Source organism: Ursus arctos, unplaced genomic scaffold, assembly GCF_023065955.2.
Source record: "Ursus arctos isolate Adak ecotype North America unplaced genomic scaffold, UrsArc2.0 scaffold_17, whole genome shotgun sequence".
In the NCBI taxonomy this organism is placed as follows: domain Eukaryota; kingdom Metazoa; phylum Chordata; class Mammalia; order Carnivora; family Ursidae; genus Ursus; species Ursus arctos.
Genome location: NW_026622841.1, coordinates 55,800,768 through 55,815,148, shown reverse-complemented (window position 1 = coordinate 55,815,148; position 14,381 = coordinate 55,800,768). Strand labels below are relative to the sequence as shown.

Sequence of the window (14,381 nt, the reverse complement as noted above, 5' to 3'; positions counted from 1 at the left end):
ATAACGCTGGGATCACGCCCTGAGCCAAAGGCAGACGCTTAACGACTGAGCCACCCAGGCGCCCCCCTAACTAGTAATTTAAAACATGCATGTTTAAGCTGTGATCATCAAGACAGCATGGTACTGGCACAAAAACAGACACCTAGATCAATGGAACAGAATAGAGAGCCCAGAAATGGACCCTCAATTCTATGGTCAACTAATCTTTAACAAATCAGGAAAGACTATCCAATGGAAAAAAGAACAGTCTCTTCAATAAATGGTGCTGGGAAAATTGGACAGCCACATACAGAAGAATGAAACTGGACCATTCTCTTACACCATACACAAAGATAAACTCAAAATGGGTGAAAGACCTAAATGTGAGACAGGAATCCATCAAAATCCTAGAGGAGAACACAAGTAGTAACCTCTTCAACCTCGGCCGCAGCAACTTCTTGCAAGACATGTCTCTGAAGGCAAGGGAAACAAAAGCAAAAATTAACTATTGGGACTTCATCAAGATAAAAAGCTTCTGCATGGCAAAGGATAGTCAACAAAACTAAAAGGCAACCTACCAAATGGGAGAAGATATTTGCAAATGACATAACAGCTAAAGGGCTGGTATCCAAGATCTATAAAGAACTTATCAAACTCAACACCCAAAAAACAAATAATCCAGTCAAGAAATGGGCAGAAGACACGAACAGACACTTCTCCAAAGAAGACATACAAATGGCCAACAGACACGAAAAAATGCTCCACATCACTTGCCATCAGGAAAATACAAATCAAAACCACAACAAGATAGCACCTTACACCAGTTAGAATGGCTAAAATTAACATGACAGGGAGCAACAAATTTTGGCAAGAATGTTAAGAAAGGGGAACCCTCTTACAGTGTTGGTGGGAATGCAAGCTGGTACAGCCACTCTGGAAAACAGTATGAAGGTTCCTCAAGAAGTTAAAAATAGAGCTACCCTACAACCCAGCAATTACACTACTAGGTATTTACCCCAAGGATACACATGTAGTGAAAAGAAGGGGCACATGCACCCCAATGCTCATAGCAGCATTGTTAACAATAGACAAACTGTCCTTTAACAGATGAATGGATAAAGATGATAGAGTTTATATATATACAATGAAATATTACTCAGCCATCAGAAAGGATGAATACCTACCATTTACACTGACATAGATGGAATTATGCTAAGTGAAATAAGTCAATCAGAGAAAGACAATTACCATATGGTTTCACTCATGTGGAATATAAGGAATAGTAGAGAGGACAATGAGGGAAGGGAGGGAAAACTGAATGGGAAGAAATCAGAGAGGGAGATAGACCATGAGAGACTCCTGACTCTGGGAAACAAACTGAGGGTTGAGGAAAGGAAGGTGGGTGGGGGGATGGGGTAACTGACTGATGGGCATTAAGGAGGGCAAGTGATGTGATGAGTACTGGGTGTTATATGCAACTAATGAATCACTGAACATTACATCAAAAACTAATGATGTATTATATGTTGGCTAATTGAATTTAAATTTAAAAAATAAAACATGTATCTTTAAATGAGATAACATTTCCAGCTATCAAATTAGCACTGATTTTTTTTTTTTAATAACAGTTCTGTTCAGTGTATGGAAGTAGGTATGCTTATACATTAGGTAAAAATTGATACAGCCTTTTAGGAGAGCAAATTGACATAGTGTATGGACAGACTAAATAAAGTTTCCACCTTTATCTTATTAAATCTAGAATTTTATCCTAAAAACAGTGTAAAAAGGAAGATAAAGGTTTATACAGAAATATATTTTCTGTATTGTTATAGCAAAACACAAGCAACCAAAAAGCCCAACACAGAAAGGTTTTAAATAAATATTAGTAATTCCAACAAAAATCATATTATGTAGCTGCCCCAAACTGTATTTTCTAAAAATAATGACACCAAAAGATGTATTTATGCCACAATCGTAACTGGAAAATATCAGGGTTAAATAAAACAAACAAAAAGCATAAAGTACCATCCCAATTATATTCAATATAGACACTAATGAAAAGACTGGAAGGCCATAACAATTTGAAGTGCTTATGTCTGTTGTTATGATGTTAACAAGATTATAAGGGATTCTTATTTTCATACTGTTTTTTGTGTTTTTCTCTATTTTCCATGCTTCCTTTGCAGCATGGATTAACTGACAAACAAAAAATCTTATTTAAAACAAAACATTCATCAGGGCCACCTGGGTGGCTAAGTCAGTTAAGCACACAACTCTTAATTTCAGCTCAGGTCATGACTCAGGGTCCTGGGATAGAGTCCCCGGAAGCAGCTCTGCACTCAGCAGGGAGTCTGCTCCAGGATTCTGTTCCTCTGCCCTTCCCAGCACGCACACATACAATCTCTTTCTCAAATTAGTAAGTCTTAAAAAACAATAAAACAAAACATTCATCAAGTACAAAATGAAACTTACCACCTCTACTATTAATCCTATTTATCCTTCCAACTTCCCTATATATTATCAAATTAAACACCACTAATTTCTAAGTTAAAATAGCTTCAGTTTTGGGTCAATATTTGATCCCTTCCTCATTATTCCAGTATCTGTCACACGACTTAACTTAAAATGAAAAATACGGGGCGGGGTGGGGGGAGAAAGAAACAGAGATAATCTTGAAAATTGGTCTCTGGGGCTAGGTGGCTATATACTGGAAAATCTATTTTGAGGCACTCTCTGGCTGACCTGTAGTTTACACACACAGACACTTCTACCCAAAATTATGTGTTTTAAAGTCCAAATCCTTGAAAACAGACTACTGATTGAAAACAGTCAGGAAAAAACAGCTAAGTCATAGAAAAAAATGCTGGAGTTTCAGATTTAAAAGAATTTTTTTTACTAGCATGTAACTTTACATAAGTCACTCAATTTTTTTAAGCCTCGATTTCTGCACCTATAAAACAGGGATGTTTACTTACTGGAGTGCTTTGAGGTTCAAATAAAGTTTCTCTGAAACTACTATATAACCTATTAAAGCATTATCACATTTGCTTAGCTGATATGAGAATAAAACATTTAATAACTGAAAAATGGAAGATTTAAACTTCATTTTAAGAACTAAACAGATTTTTAAATTGCGCTTTGTTAGCTGACTCTAACAAAGAGTCACTGTCACATTGTCACAAAGAACAGATTGGTGATAGCTTCCTGAATTTCCACATAATTATTTTTATTATTTATATCCACATAAGATCATCAATTTTTCTGGTGAAAGTATATTACAGATGGTTGAAAATACTATCTCCTCTCTCATCACTGAAATTAACCTATAAATCTTTTTTTATTTAAAATGGGGGAGGAAGAAGTAATCATGCTGGTAGACAATTTTCCATGGGTGTGGGTTTCTGCACATCTCTGAACCTGAGCAGAGGCACCAGCCACTGACAGCTTTCGTTCCAGACTGTCTTTTCAAGGATTTTTGTAGAGGGTATCTCCCTCTCAGGCAAACACTGGGCAAGTTCTCTTGCAGCTGGGGTTGGGTTCCTCGGTTATGATGCACAGCATTCACCCAGGCTGCTCCATGTCACTCCCATGGGATGTGAGGATGAAGGAGAACCAATCTGAACAGGAAACATATGCTACCCTACATGGCCTGAGTAATGAAGTCGTCTGTCTCTGACCCAGGAGTCTCAGTCGGCATCCATTAGACCGAAGCAGGTTAACTTGTTGGCTGGCAGGTAGGGTAAAATCCCAGAGCCTTCACAGTTTTTGACAAGAAGATAAAAATCTACAAATATACCAGTCTGCATGTCCCACTAATTTTTCAAAATATAGAAAATGTTATAAAACGGAGAATGAATACAGAGGTACTACAAAAGTAACTACCAGTAACAGTGGCTGTCTCTGAAGAAGGGGATCAAGGATGTGGAGTGGGAAGGAAATTTACTCTTTAATATACGCAATACATTTAATAGACTCACCATAACATATATCACTGTACCCCTATTCTTTAATGTATATTTTATACTTACTATAATATGTATATATCCTTGCATACTGTTTGAATTTTTTGCCATGTATATGTATTACATTTCAATTTTTTTTAAGATTTTATTTATTTGACAGAGAGAGCAGAAGCGGGGGAGCGGGAGAGGGAGAAGCAAGCTCCCTGCTCAGAAGCCCAATGTGGAGCTTGATTCCAGGACTCTGGGATCATGACCTGAGCCAAGGCAGACGCTTAACTGACTGAGCCACCCAGGCACCCCAACATTTCAATTTCTAAAAATGAATTGTCTTTAGTCCTTTTCCTCTCTATCACTACTCCACTTCAGACATCATTCCAGGTCTGTGCATTACTCTAATAGCTTTCTAACTAACTCTTCCCTAGTCCAACTCATCCCGCCTACTGTCACCAAACTAATTGTCAAAATACTCTTTCTAACAGTAGAAAGGGACCAATACGAAATAGATCAATTTCATCATTTCTAAAAGTCACATTTTCCACAGTCTAACATCTTGGGAATTGGGATCTATCACTGGTACTTAATATTCCATAAATATACTCTTTGCAGAAAGACAATACAGCTGAGTTGTTAAAAGCCCAGCTCTAGAGCCACTTTCCTCATCTATAAAATTGTCCTTATAACAGTACATACTTCATAGGACTGTTGTAAAGATTAAAAGAGATAATCTACATAAAGTGCTTAATATGCTGCCTGGCATGTAGTAAGTACTATATTAGTGTTACCTATCATTATCTATTATTGTAGAAGTACTATCTGTCAGTCACTAAGCTTTTTACACATTATTTAATTCTCGCAACTTTCATGAAAGATGGGTATTATTTCCAGATTTAAATGAGTCATGAAAACTTCTCAAGATCACGTAACTAATTATTGGTAGAACTCACATTCGATCTTAGGGCTACTGCTTACAAGGTTATGGTCTTATTATTAACCACTTGAATGGAACTATTTGATGATATCAGAGCTCTAGAAGTATAGAGTAGATCTAGGAAATCAGAGAGTTTAATGAAGAAAACCCTGGAATGCATCCATACATAGGAAGACAGATTAGAAATGAAAAGACCTGCCTCCTCCATTGGTTCACCATGTTCCCATTTACAGAGAGAAGTATGTACCTATGCCCTCTATTTAAAACAAGCTATTTACTGGGTTTTTTAAAAAACTTTTTTCAAAAAAAAAAAAACACAGTAAATGCCACGCTTTTGTTCCTACAGAAAACCCAAATATATATACATTAGCATAGCATTTGAGCAACTTTCAGTGTCTGAAGCTGGAACTTCTTCAAAATAGTAGGAAAAAGGCTCAGATAATTTGTTTATAAAAAAATGAACAAGCAAGATAGGGTAAACTGATAAATATTAGCCCTCATTGTTTCTCAACTGGCATAAACTGTTACTCATTCACATCAAGTTAGCACATGGCCATTTTCAAAGCTGCCCTGTTTTTTGACACCTTTAAGAGCTTCACCTTAATTACATTCATTGTAACATCCACATCAGACACTTCCAATAAAGGAATAAGTAAGATATGAAAAGTCTGCATTAACATCTTTACACTACTTAATAAGCCATTTGAATTTAGTTTCTGGAATAAAGAGGCATTCCAGACCAATTATTGGTGTTGGAATTGGAAATAAACAACTTAGCAGGGCTGGACTGATTTGAAGAGTAAGCAGAGTTTTCTCCCCTTAATGTCTAGTCTTTTCACCAGATTAAAGTCTGTTTCTCACTAGACTCTAAAGTATCTATACTTCAATGAATTCCATTTGAATTCAGTGAACTCCAATGAAAATTCAATTAACTTTTTTTAAATAGACAAGAATAATTTGACATACAGCACAGAATTAATAGTGGACTTCAATTCTAGCTTATTCTTTTTTCAGAGTGTTTCAGAAGGAACAGATTTATAACAGGCAAATAATGGCAGTGTTTTCTGTGAATTCACTTGAATGACTCTGTGTTAAGTACTTCAGGATACCTTTTTTTCACTGACTCCTCAAAAATCTATAGTTATTATTATTTCCATTTTACTTTTAAAGAAACTTAGGCTCAGAAACAGTAACCCAACCCTATATCACACAATTAGTGATAGAGATGAGGTCTGAGTCCAGGCCTTTTGGATCTAAGTCGTCTCCTCTATTAACCCTTCTCTTTTTAATCATCATTTGCATTACCAATACTACTAGCTCAAAATGACAAAAATTTAAATTTTATATTCTTCCACCCACTCCCCAAGAACAGAATCTTTCGTGGGCCCTACATTTGTTTTTTTAGTTTCTTCTAAAACGTTTGCTCAAACATTAACAGTATTCATAAAGGATAAGGAAGCTGCAAAACAGAACTGACACAATCAGTAACCTAATTAGTCAGAAAGACAGGACTAAGGTCGAGCAACTGAAAATCGGTGTTTTCCTTTATTAGCAACCAATTCAGGCAAGGAGTATACCTTTCACACTACCCCCAAACATTCATAGATTAAATCCGTAATATATGTGTGCACCTGCAGGGGGGTCACGGCTCACATGGGAAACATCAGGTAAAGGGAAAGTGATACTGGCTTCCTCTGTACTTTCTTGCCACTGTTCACCAATTACCTACTCGCCTATTACTTACAGCCTCCCCCACTGCCAGCTCAAGCAAAAGCCATTTCTTTCAGCTGTCTAGAGCAAAGACATGCAGAGAACACAAAGAGCTCCCCCAAGAGTCTGTGTATGATACACTCGGAGTAGGTATTTCTACATTTTAAATAAAAGTTTTCAGTGCATTTTAGTTTAATAAAGTAGATGATGGCTGGGATAATAGTAACTGTGATACCTACTTCAGGGATAGTGATAATAAATACAAGTGCTTACTCTGAATCAGATACTGTGCTACAAACTTAATAAATATCCTCATTTACTTCTTCCAGCCACCCTACCATATAGGTACTATTATCATCCCGTTTTAGAGATGTGGAAACTAAGGCTAAAAGAACAAAGGAAAAAGATTTCCCTAGATTGCAGTGCTAAATAAATGAAAAGCCAAACATAGGTTTGCCTGACTTGAACCTTAATTTTGCCTTAACCACTAAAATTGAGTTTTGTCATATTTTCAAATATACATGGGAGGGCTCTTACAAATGTCTTCCAAATAAAGTTCCACCAATAATTTAACTAAAAATGCTAATTCTGATTAAAGAAATCTAAATGATTTTTCTAGCACTATAAGAGAATTAACGAGCAAAATTTGGCCAAATTATGTAATAAAAAAGTTATGCAAAAAGCCCAGGTTTTATAGGAGCATTACAGATTATTAAGAAGACCATATCAATGGCAACAATACTGTCTATCCTGACCACAAATCAAACAAAGCGCTCTTTAAAAATGTAAAATCCAATGTGGATACAAACAACACTCGAGTGTTCTAAGGCTAGGAATACTTCATAGAAATGAAACATCCAAACATCATTTCAGTCACTAGACCTAGGTTCAGCCTCATCTTCACCAATTACAGTACTGTAACCTTGGGCAAGTTACCTCTCTGTACCTAGGTTTGCTCACCTATAAAATCAAAGCAGTACCTATCTGAAACTGTTAAAAATTAAATGAGGTAAAGTATTTAGCATAGTATCATTATAAGTACTCATGTACTGGCCACTATCATTATTATTATTATTATTATTGGAACTTTAAACAATAACGCTCCAGTCCCCCATTATCTTTTCTTCTTGTGCCCCTAACATGAAGGCAATAGGCCTCAATAATCCAAAAACAGATGAGACCCTAAATAATTACAAGTTGATTTTAAGAGGGAATATTCATTTTCAAGTTTAAGGGATTTTAAGAGCTTTTAACTTAAAGAATTAACTGGTAAAACTTAAGCACAATTTTTGTTTAACTTGAAAACCAAATAAACATGAACAAATGCTGTATAAATGTAAACTATTTTCTAGTCCTAAGGACTAGTACTCAAATAAACATGTATTATTTAAAATTTAATAAATCTATGACCAGAGGAGCTCAGTATGTGTACTTTTAAAGCATCACTGCTGATCCTTTTGATCAAATTTGCGAATTACTACTTAAGGGTATATGGTATCTATATCCTAGCATGCAGTTGATGGATTTTATGAATGGTCTTCAAAATGTAATGACCAAGAATAAGAAATGCTAGACGATCTTTTCCAACCCAGATCTTTGGAAGTACTGAAGAATATTAAGGAGTATTTAGTCAGCGATAATGAGGAACTCCATACTTCAAAATATCAAGGATACGTACAACATTATTGCTATAAATGTAGCCGTCCGAACAGAACATGACATTATCTGTGTTTTTCAAACTGTGTGATTTTTTCATGGTACTATCATGATATTCCCTAAGGAACAAAATTGTATCCATCATGACCAAAGTTAACCACCTCCTCTTATCCCCTCTGCTCTCTTCCTAAGTACAATCACTTCCCTAGTCTGCTCACACTGACAAACCCTTCTATTATTATAGCACCTATTAAATTAAAATCTTCACCATACATACCAATTTCCCTCAGTAAGCTTGAACAACTTAGAAAAGCAGTTAAAAGAAAAAACAAACAAATGCGGCTTGCAAACAAACCCAGTTCAGGCTCCTACTACTGTGTAATTATGGGCATATTTGTCTAGGAATCTTCAGCTGTCTCACCTACAAAATGGGATAACACCCAGGAAAGTATCCTATATATAAGGCACTTTCCCTCTCTAATAAGGCAAAGAAAAAGGTGTTTAAACATGTAAAGCTTTCGTGCTTGTTGAATGAAAAAAAATTTCCTACAACTATTTTTCCTGACTTGACTCAAAAAGTGGCGGGTAAGTCTAGGTTTCTCAATGGAAAACTGTACTGACACGGTCAATGAACCTATAATTTATTACCCGAAATACCGGGCTGATAATAAACGGTGTTCAAAAAGAAGGGAAGTTAAGCTATTTATATCTTTGAAATGGAGACTGAGCTCACATGTCCAGTGTAAAGATCTGAATTTGTAATGTGTGATAGTGACCTGCTGAACCTCACTGAATAAATTAAAAATTTGCTCATTTCTCTTTCGCCTTAAGTATTCAAGGCCATGGCAGGTAGAGTAATGATGCCCCCAAAATACCCACTTCCTAATCCTGGGAAACTGTGAATATATTAATATGCATAGCAAATAGAACTATGGTTGCAGTGGTTACAGATGAAATTAAGATTGCTAATCAGCTGACCTTAAAATAGGGAGATTCCTATTCTGGATTATCAGGGTAGGTTCAAGGCAACCATAGGGCCCTTTAAATGTGGAAGAGGGAGCAAAAGAAAAGATTATGTCACAAATGATGGAAGCAGACTCAGCGATGTGAGAGCTTAACCTGCCCTTGCTGGCTATGAAGATGGAAGAAAGGGGCCATGAGCCAATAAGTAAGGGCAGCTTTTTCTAGGAGCTGGAAAAGCCAAGAAAACAGATTGTCCCCTACAGTATTCCAGTAGCTCTGCCAACACTTTGATTTTAGCCCAGTGAGACCCATGTCAAACTTTTAACCTACAGAATTGTAAAACAATAAATCTATTATGTCACCAAGTTTGTGGTAATTTGTTAGAGCAACAATAGAAAACTAAAATAAATGCTTTAAAAAAACCAAAAACAAAAAACAAAACTCCTTTACAGTCCTTGAGCCAAAATGTAGATACCCTGGGACACTGCAAAATCAGGCTTAAGAACCTCTAACGGAATGGGAAAACAGTTCATTCTACAAAACTTAATATTTAGAAAGAAAAATGCCACCACAGGAGGTTCCACTTGTAGAGTAGCTGAGTAGATATTATCAGGCCAAACCACTAACAACTATAAACTCTGGACAAACTATTTTTTAAAAAACTAAAACCCCAAAACACTTCTGAAGGCACTGTGGAACAACCAAATGCAGGCAGACACAGAAGGGGAGTCTATACTTAGATGAAGCCAATGAAGGTTTTTTGCTTTACACTTCACTTCTTTTAGCCTGAAGGTAGACCCCTGTTAATCCTGCTCTGAGCAGCTAAAACCCCAAGAGAAAACCTGTAGCTTTAATGGCTTGAAGAACCACAGGACAGTTTGGGACAATCACAGGACAGTTTGGGACAACCACAGGCATGGGAAAGTGGGAAATCCAAGAAAAGGAAGAGCCAGAGAAGCCCCAAACTCTGTGGCTGACCCCAAACCATGCATACACACGGGGCCAACTCCAAGCAGCCCAGCTAATAGAACTGAACCTATATTTGAGTTACTGCCCACAAGGGAGTTGGGTTATAGTTCAAGTTCAATTGAGTTAACAGCCTGTCACAACAACAAAAAAACACTAACGGAGGAATTAACAAAATCTGGAGTTTCTATGACATACCGTTCACAATGCCCAGGATCCAATCCAAAATTACTCAACATAAAAAAACAACAACAAAACAACCCATTTTCAAGAAAAAAGACAATCAATGGAGATTACCACGCAACAATTTCAAAACTGCTAAACCCATCCTTGAGGACATAAATAGATATATATCTATCTATACATATATCTTCAATGAACGAAAAAAATCAAATAGAAACTATAAAATAGAACCAAAATTCTAAAGCTGAAAATACAGTGTCTGAAAATGCCACAACTCCCCACTTTTATTGAACTAAGCATTGGCTTGGGAATGAGGCAGTGATGACCTGCAAAGTGACGTCGACGTTACAGAAAGCCATGGAAAATTACTGAAGAAGAGAATAAGCCTATTCTGAGTATCTACTGCTCCATAATTCACTTTAGGCAATTCTTGATAATCACTAAATAAGGTATTACCGTACTTTACAGAAAAGAAAAATGAGACTCCAAGAGATTAAGAAATACGGTTCAGGGGCGCCTGGGTGGCACAGCGGTTAAGCGTCTGCCTTCGGCTCAGGGCGTGATCCCGGCGTTATGGGATCGAGCCCCACATCAGGCTCCTCTGCTATGAGCCTGCTTCTTCCTCTCCCACTCCCCCTGCTTGTGTTCCCTCTCTCACTGGCTGTCTCTATCTCTGTCGAATAAATAAATAAAATCTTAAAAAAAAAAAAAAAGAAATACGGTTCAATGTCACACTATTATAGGCACTTCTATTTTAATTTTTTTTTAATTTATTTATTTGACAGAGAGGGACAGACAGAGAGAGAGCACAAGCAGGGGGAGCGGCAGAGGGAGAGGGAGAAGCAGGCTCTCCCCTGAGCAGGGAGCCCAATGGAGGGCTCAATCCCAGGACCCTGGGATGATGACCTCAGCCGAAGGCAGACACTTAACTGGCTGAGCCACCCAGGCGCCCCTTGTAGGAACTTCTAGACAGTACTAAGTTATGGGTATTTTTAAAGCAATGATAAACTGAAGTCTGTAGCTAAAGAAATTGGCAGTTAGCTAGTACAATAGAAATTATAACAAAATAAGCAATTTCTTTGAAAATGCAAATTGTTTCCTTAATGGTTTCTCTTTAAGGAAAGGAACTTTATTAGTGGGACCTCATACACTTTTCCTGATATTTCCTAGGTCATTCTGATATTCTATTTGAAAATGGTTAGAAGGGCCTGGTTACATAGGTTATAGAACATCCTCACAATGGAATGCCACACAGCATTAAAAATGACAGTACAGAAATGTTTACAGGTAAGGAAAGCAGATCAAAATGTTTTGTGAGAAAAAACAGGCTACCAAACAATGTGAACAATACCATCCAATTTTACCAAAAAAAAAATTCTGTAAGGCCTGTTAATTGCAGACACAAAAATGTTAACATTTTGGTAATTTCCAGGCTGATGAGACTATGGGTAATTTTTATCTTTTGAGCTTATTCTGTTTGCTGTTTCCAATATTATGTTTTTTCTACAATGTATTACTCGTGTAATAAAATTAAACTTCTAAATCGAACCATCACGCTGTACACCTTAAACGTCAGAGATTTGTCAATTACTCAATAAAACTAGAAAAAAAAAGAAAAAAAACCTTAGACTTATTCATGAACTCTACAAGTATTTATTGGGTACACACTAATCAGGTAATATTTGTACAAAGGAAAAAAAGCTGCAGAAACTAACATAAGACTTGATTGAAATTTTCTCCCACTACCTGAGGATATTCTTTTCCATTGTTTAAACTGCTTTTCGATGTATACCTCTAATAACCCTTTGCCGCAAAAACTGAAGAAGTTAAAACCTATCTGTACTCTCATTTCTGTCCTTTCTACTAGTAGACAAGGCCTGATCCTCACCACCTCTCACCTGGGGTTCTGCAAGAAGTCTCTCATATATTTAGTCTCTCCGCCTCTGGCTCTGATCAAAGGTATTCCCTCATTCCCATCCAGCCATCTATACAATACAAAGAAACCTGAACTTGTCCCTCTGCTCCTTTAAAATCCTTCACTGGCTCAGCACTGCCTCTAAGATAAAGCCAAATTCTTTGGCACGGCATGCAAGGAGTTCCAACATCTGGGCACCTCTCTTATTTCACCTCTGGATTCACCTTACTTCCAACGGTGGAGTCCAGCAACACTGCTTGAGGCTTCTTATATGCACCAAGCTTTTCCTTGCCAACTATCAATAGCCTTTTCTTACGCTGTCCTTTCCACCTGTTATATTCTCCCTAATATATGTGACATTATCACCAATTTGTTAGTATTGCCTCCACGAAAAATCTTATACCACTTTCAAACCAAACTGACCTTACTCATATCTCTTAACAATGTACTCTTACGCTGTATGATATTTACCTCAAAGTTTCTCTTACATGAGACTATCAACTCCACAAGAACAGGGATTGTCTAAATCCGTTTATCCATAATATGGGTAAATAACAGTACCAACCTCATAAATGAGATTTAGATATAAATATTTAACAATGTGCTTAGCACATAGAAATTAGTCACCAAATGTTACCTATTATTATTATCCACATTGTTATCTGCAGCCCAGCGGTGCAGTAGGACCTCAAAATTTTACTGAAAGACTAAACTCTGCAAATTGGAATATTCCTTCCGTTTTATGACCAAGAAAACTAGGTGAGAGAAATCACAGCCCAATGTCACAAAGCAAGAAAAGGCAGTGAAATCACCATCCAAACTCAGGTCTTAACTCTAAAGCCCTGAACTACTCTATACTACTATGCACTATCTCCCTGTCTTCTGCTAAGAACTGACTTAACCGTTCTATTTTACTGCTAGGAAAAAAAAAAAAAAGGCTTCTTTCCAGTAAATGCTGTTATAATCGTCATTCCTGGAGTCACCATTTCTAAGTTAACTTGAATGAGTGTTTCGACCGGAGATTGAATTTCCTTGCCTAAAATAAGGACATGTACTTGGATCTCAGAACCCCATTCAATCTCTTAAAATCTTTCTGGGTGCAGTCTTTGTGGTAGTTTCTTTCACAAAGTTAGTATGATACGATTATTTACTGAACTTTTCCGACATGCAAAATACGATCTTCACTAAATCAAAACACCTCTTCGCCCAAGGAAACGCTCTTTAAGCTTTCAACACGCAAGCCAGTGCCTACAATTTCAGAGTCCTCTCCAGTGCGCTGCAACCTGACAGCCACAAGGTCACCAGGCTTGGTAGGCAAGGTGCCTCCTTTGTGGGCGGGGGTCTTAGAAACCTATCTGGCCGACGCAGGCCAGGCCTATGTTCTGCGCTAGGGCGAAAGAGCAACAAACAGACCACCTGACGGCCCCTCCTTCTTCCTCTCCTTGACCACATTAGGCGTAAACTTCCTAGTCCTGTGGGGGAGGCCACGCACCCGCCGCAGCTACTTCTGCGACCCTCCCTCGGCGCTTCTCGCTGGCGGTGGAGCTGTGGCGGCCTCCCTGGGAGAGGGCGAAGGCCGCAGTGTCCTTGCCGCCGCCTGCAGGCCGTCCAGAGCCCAGCGCTCTCGTGTGCCCACGACAAAAGGAGACACCGAGAAAGAGAAAAGGGCAGCGGCAGTGCCCGGGCTCATTCCGAACCTCCTTACCCACTGGGCGGTGAGACCAGCCGCCTTGGCCCGGAGCGCCGCGGAGAAGAACATGGCGGACCAAACCGTTGGCCTTTCCCTGCGGCACCAGGCGAGAATCCCGAGCGAGCCTGGGACGCACGACGTGCGCGCTCCCGAGCCCAGGCCTAGGGAGTCCAGGGCGGCGCGCAGCTCCCTAGGACGAGGCGGCGGGGACGCACGGAGGCTTGCGGTGACTGCTGGGGCCCAGTGGGCGGAGACTTTCCCAGGGAGGGGCGGGGCGAAGGCCAGCCAGGTCCATAAAAGGCTGGGTCCCACAGGCTGTGACTGGGGTCTCAACCTTGAAAGGAAGAGTCCATGAGCTGTGCCTTGGGCTTCTAGGGAATGTAACGCCGATCTGGATTTATGGGGTGAGCTTCCCTCCTGGAGAGCCTT

The 14,381-nt window shown here is 38.6% G+C and overlaps 1 protein-coding gene across 1 annotated transcript in view; it reads right to left on the bottom strand.

The window, feature by feature from the left end:
• The window catches only part of NDUFV2 (NADH:ubiquinone oxidoreductase core subunit V2), a 37,132-nt gene extending 22,951 nt beyond the window's left edge, over positions 1 to 14,181 (bottom strand). The window contains exon 1 of the mRNA XM_026495996.4: positions 13,968 to 14,181. Coding sequence (XP_026351781.1) covers positions 13,968 to 14,021 — 54 coding nt within the window. The 5' untranslated portion in view covers positions 14,022 to 14,181. The remainder of the gene's footprint in view (positions 1 to 13,967) is intronic.
• Positions 14,182 to 14,381: the final 200 nt, after the last annotated feature.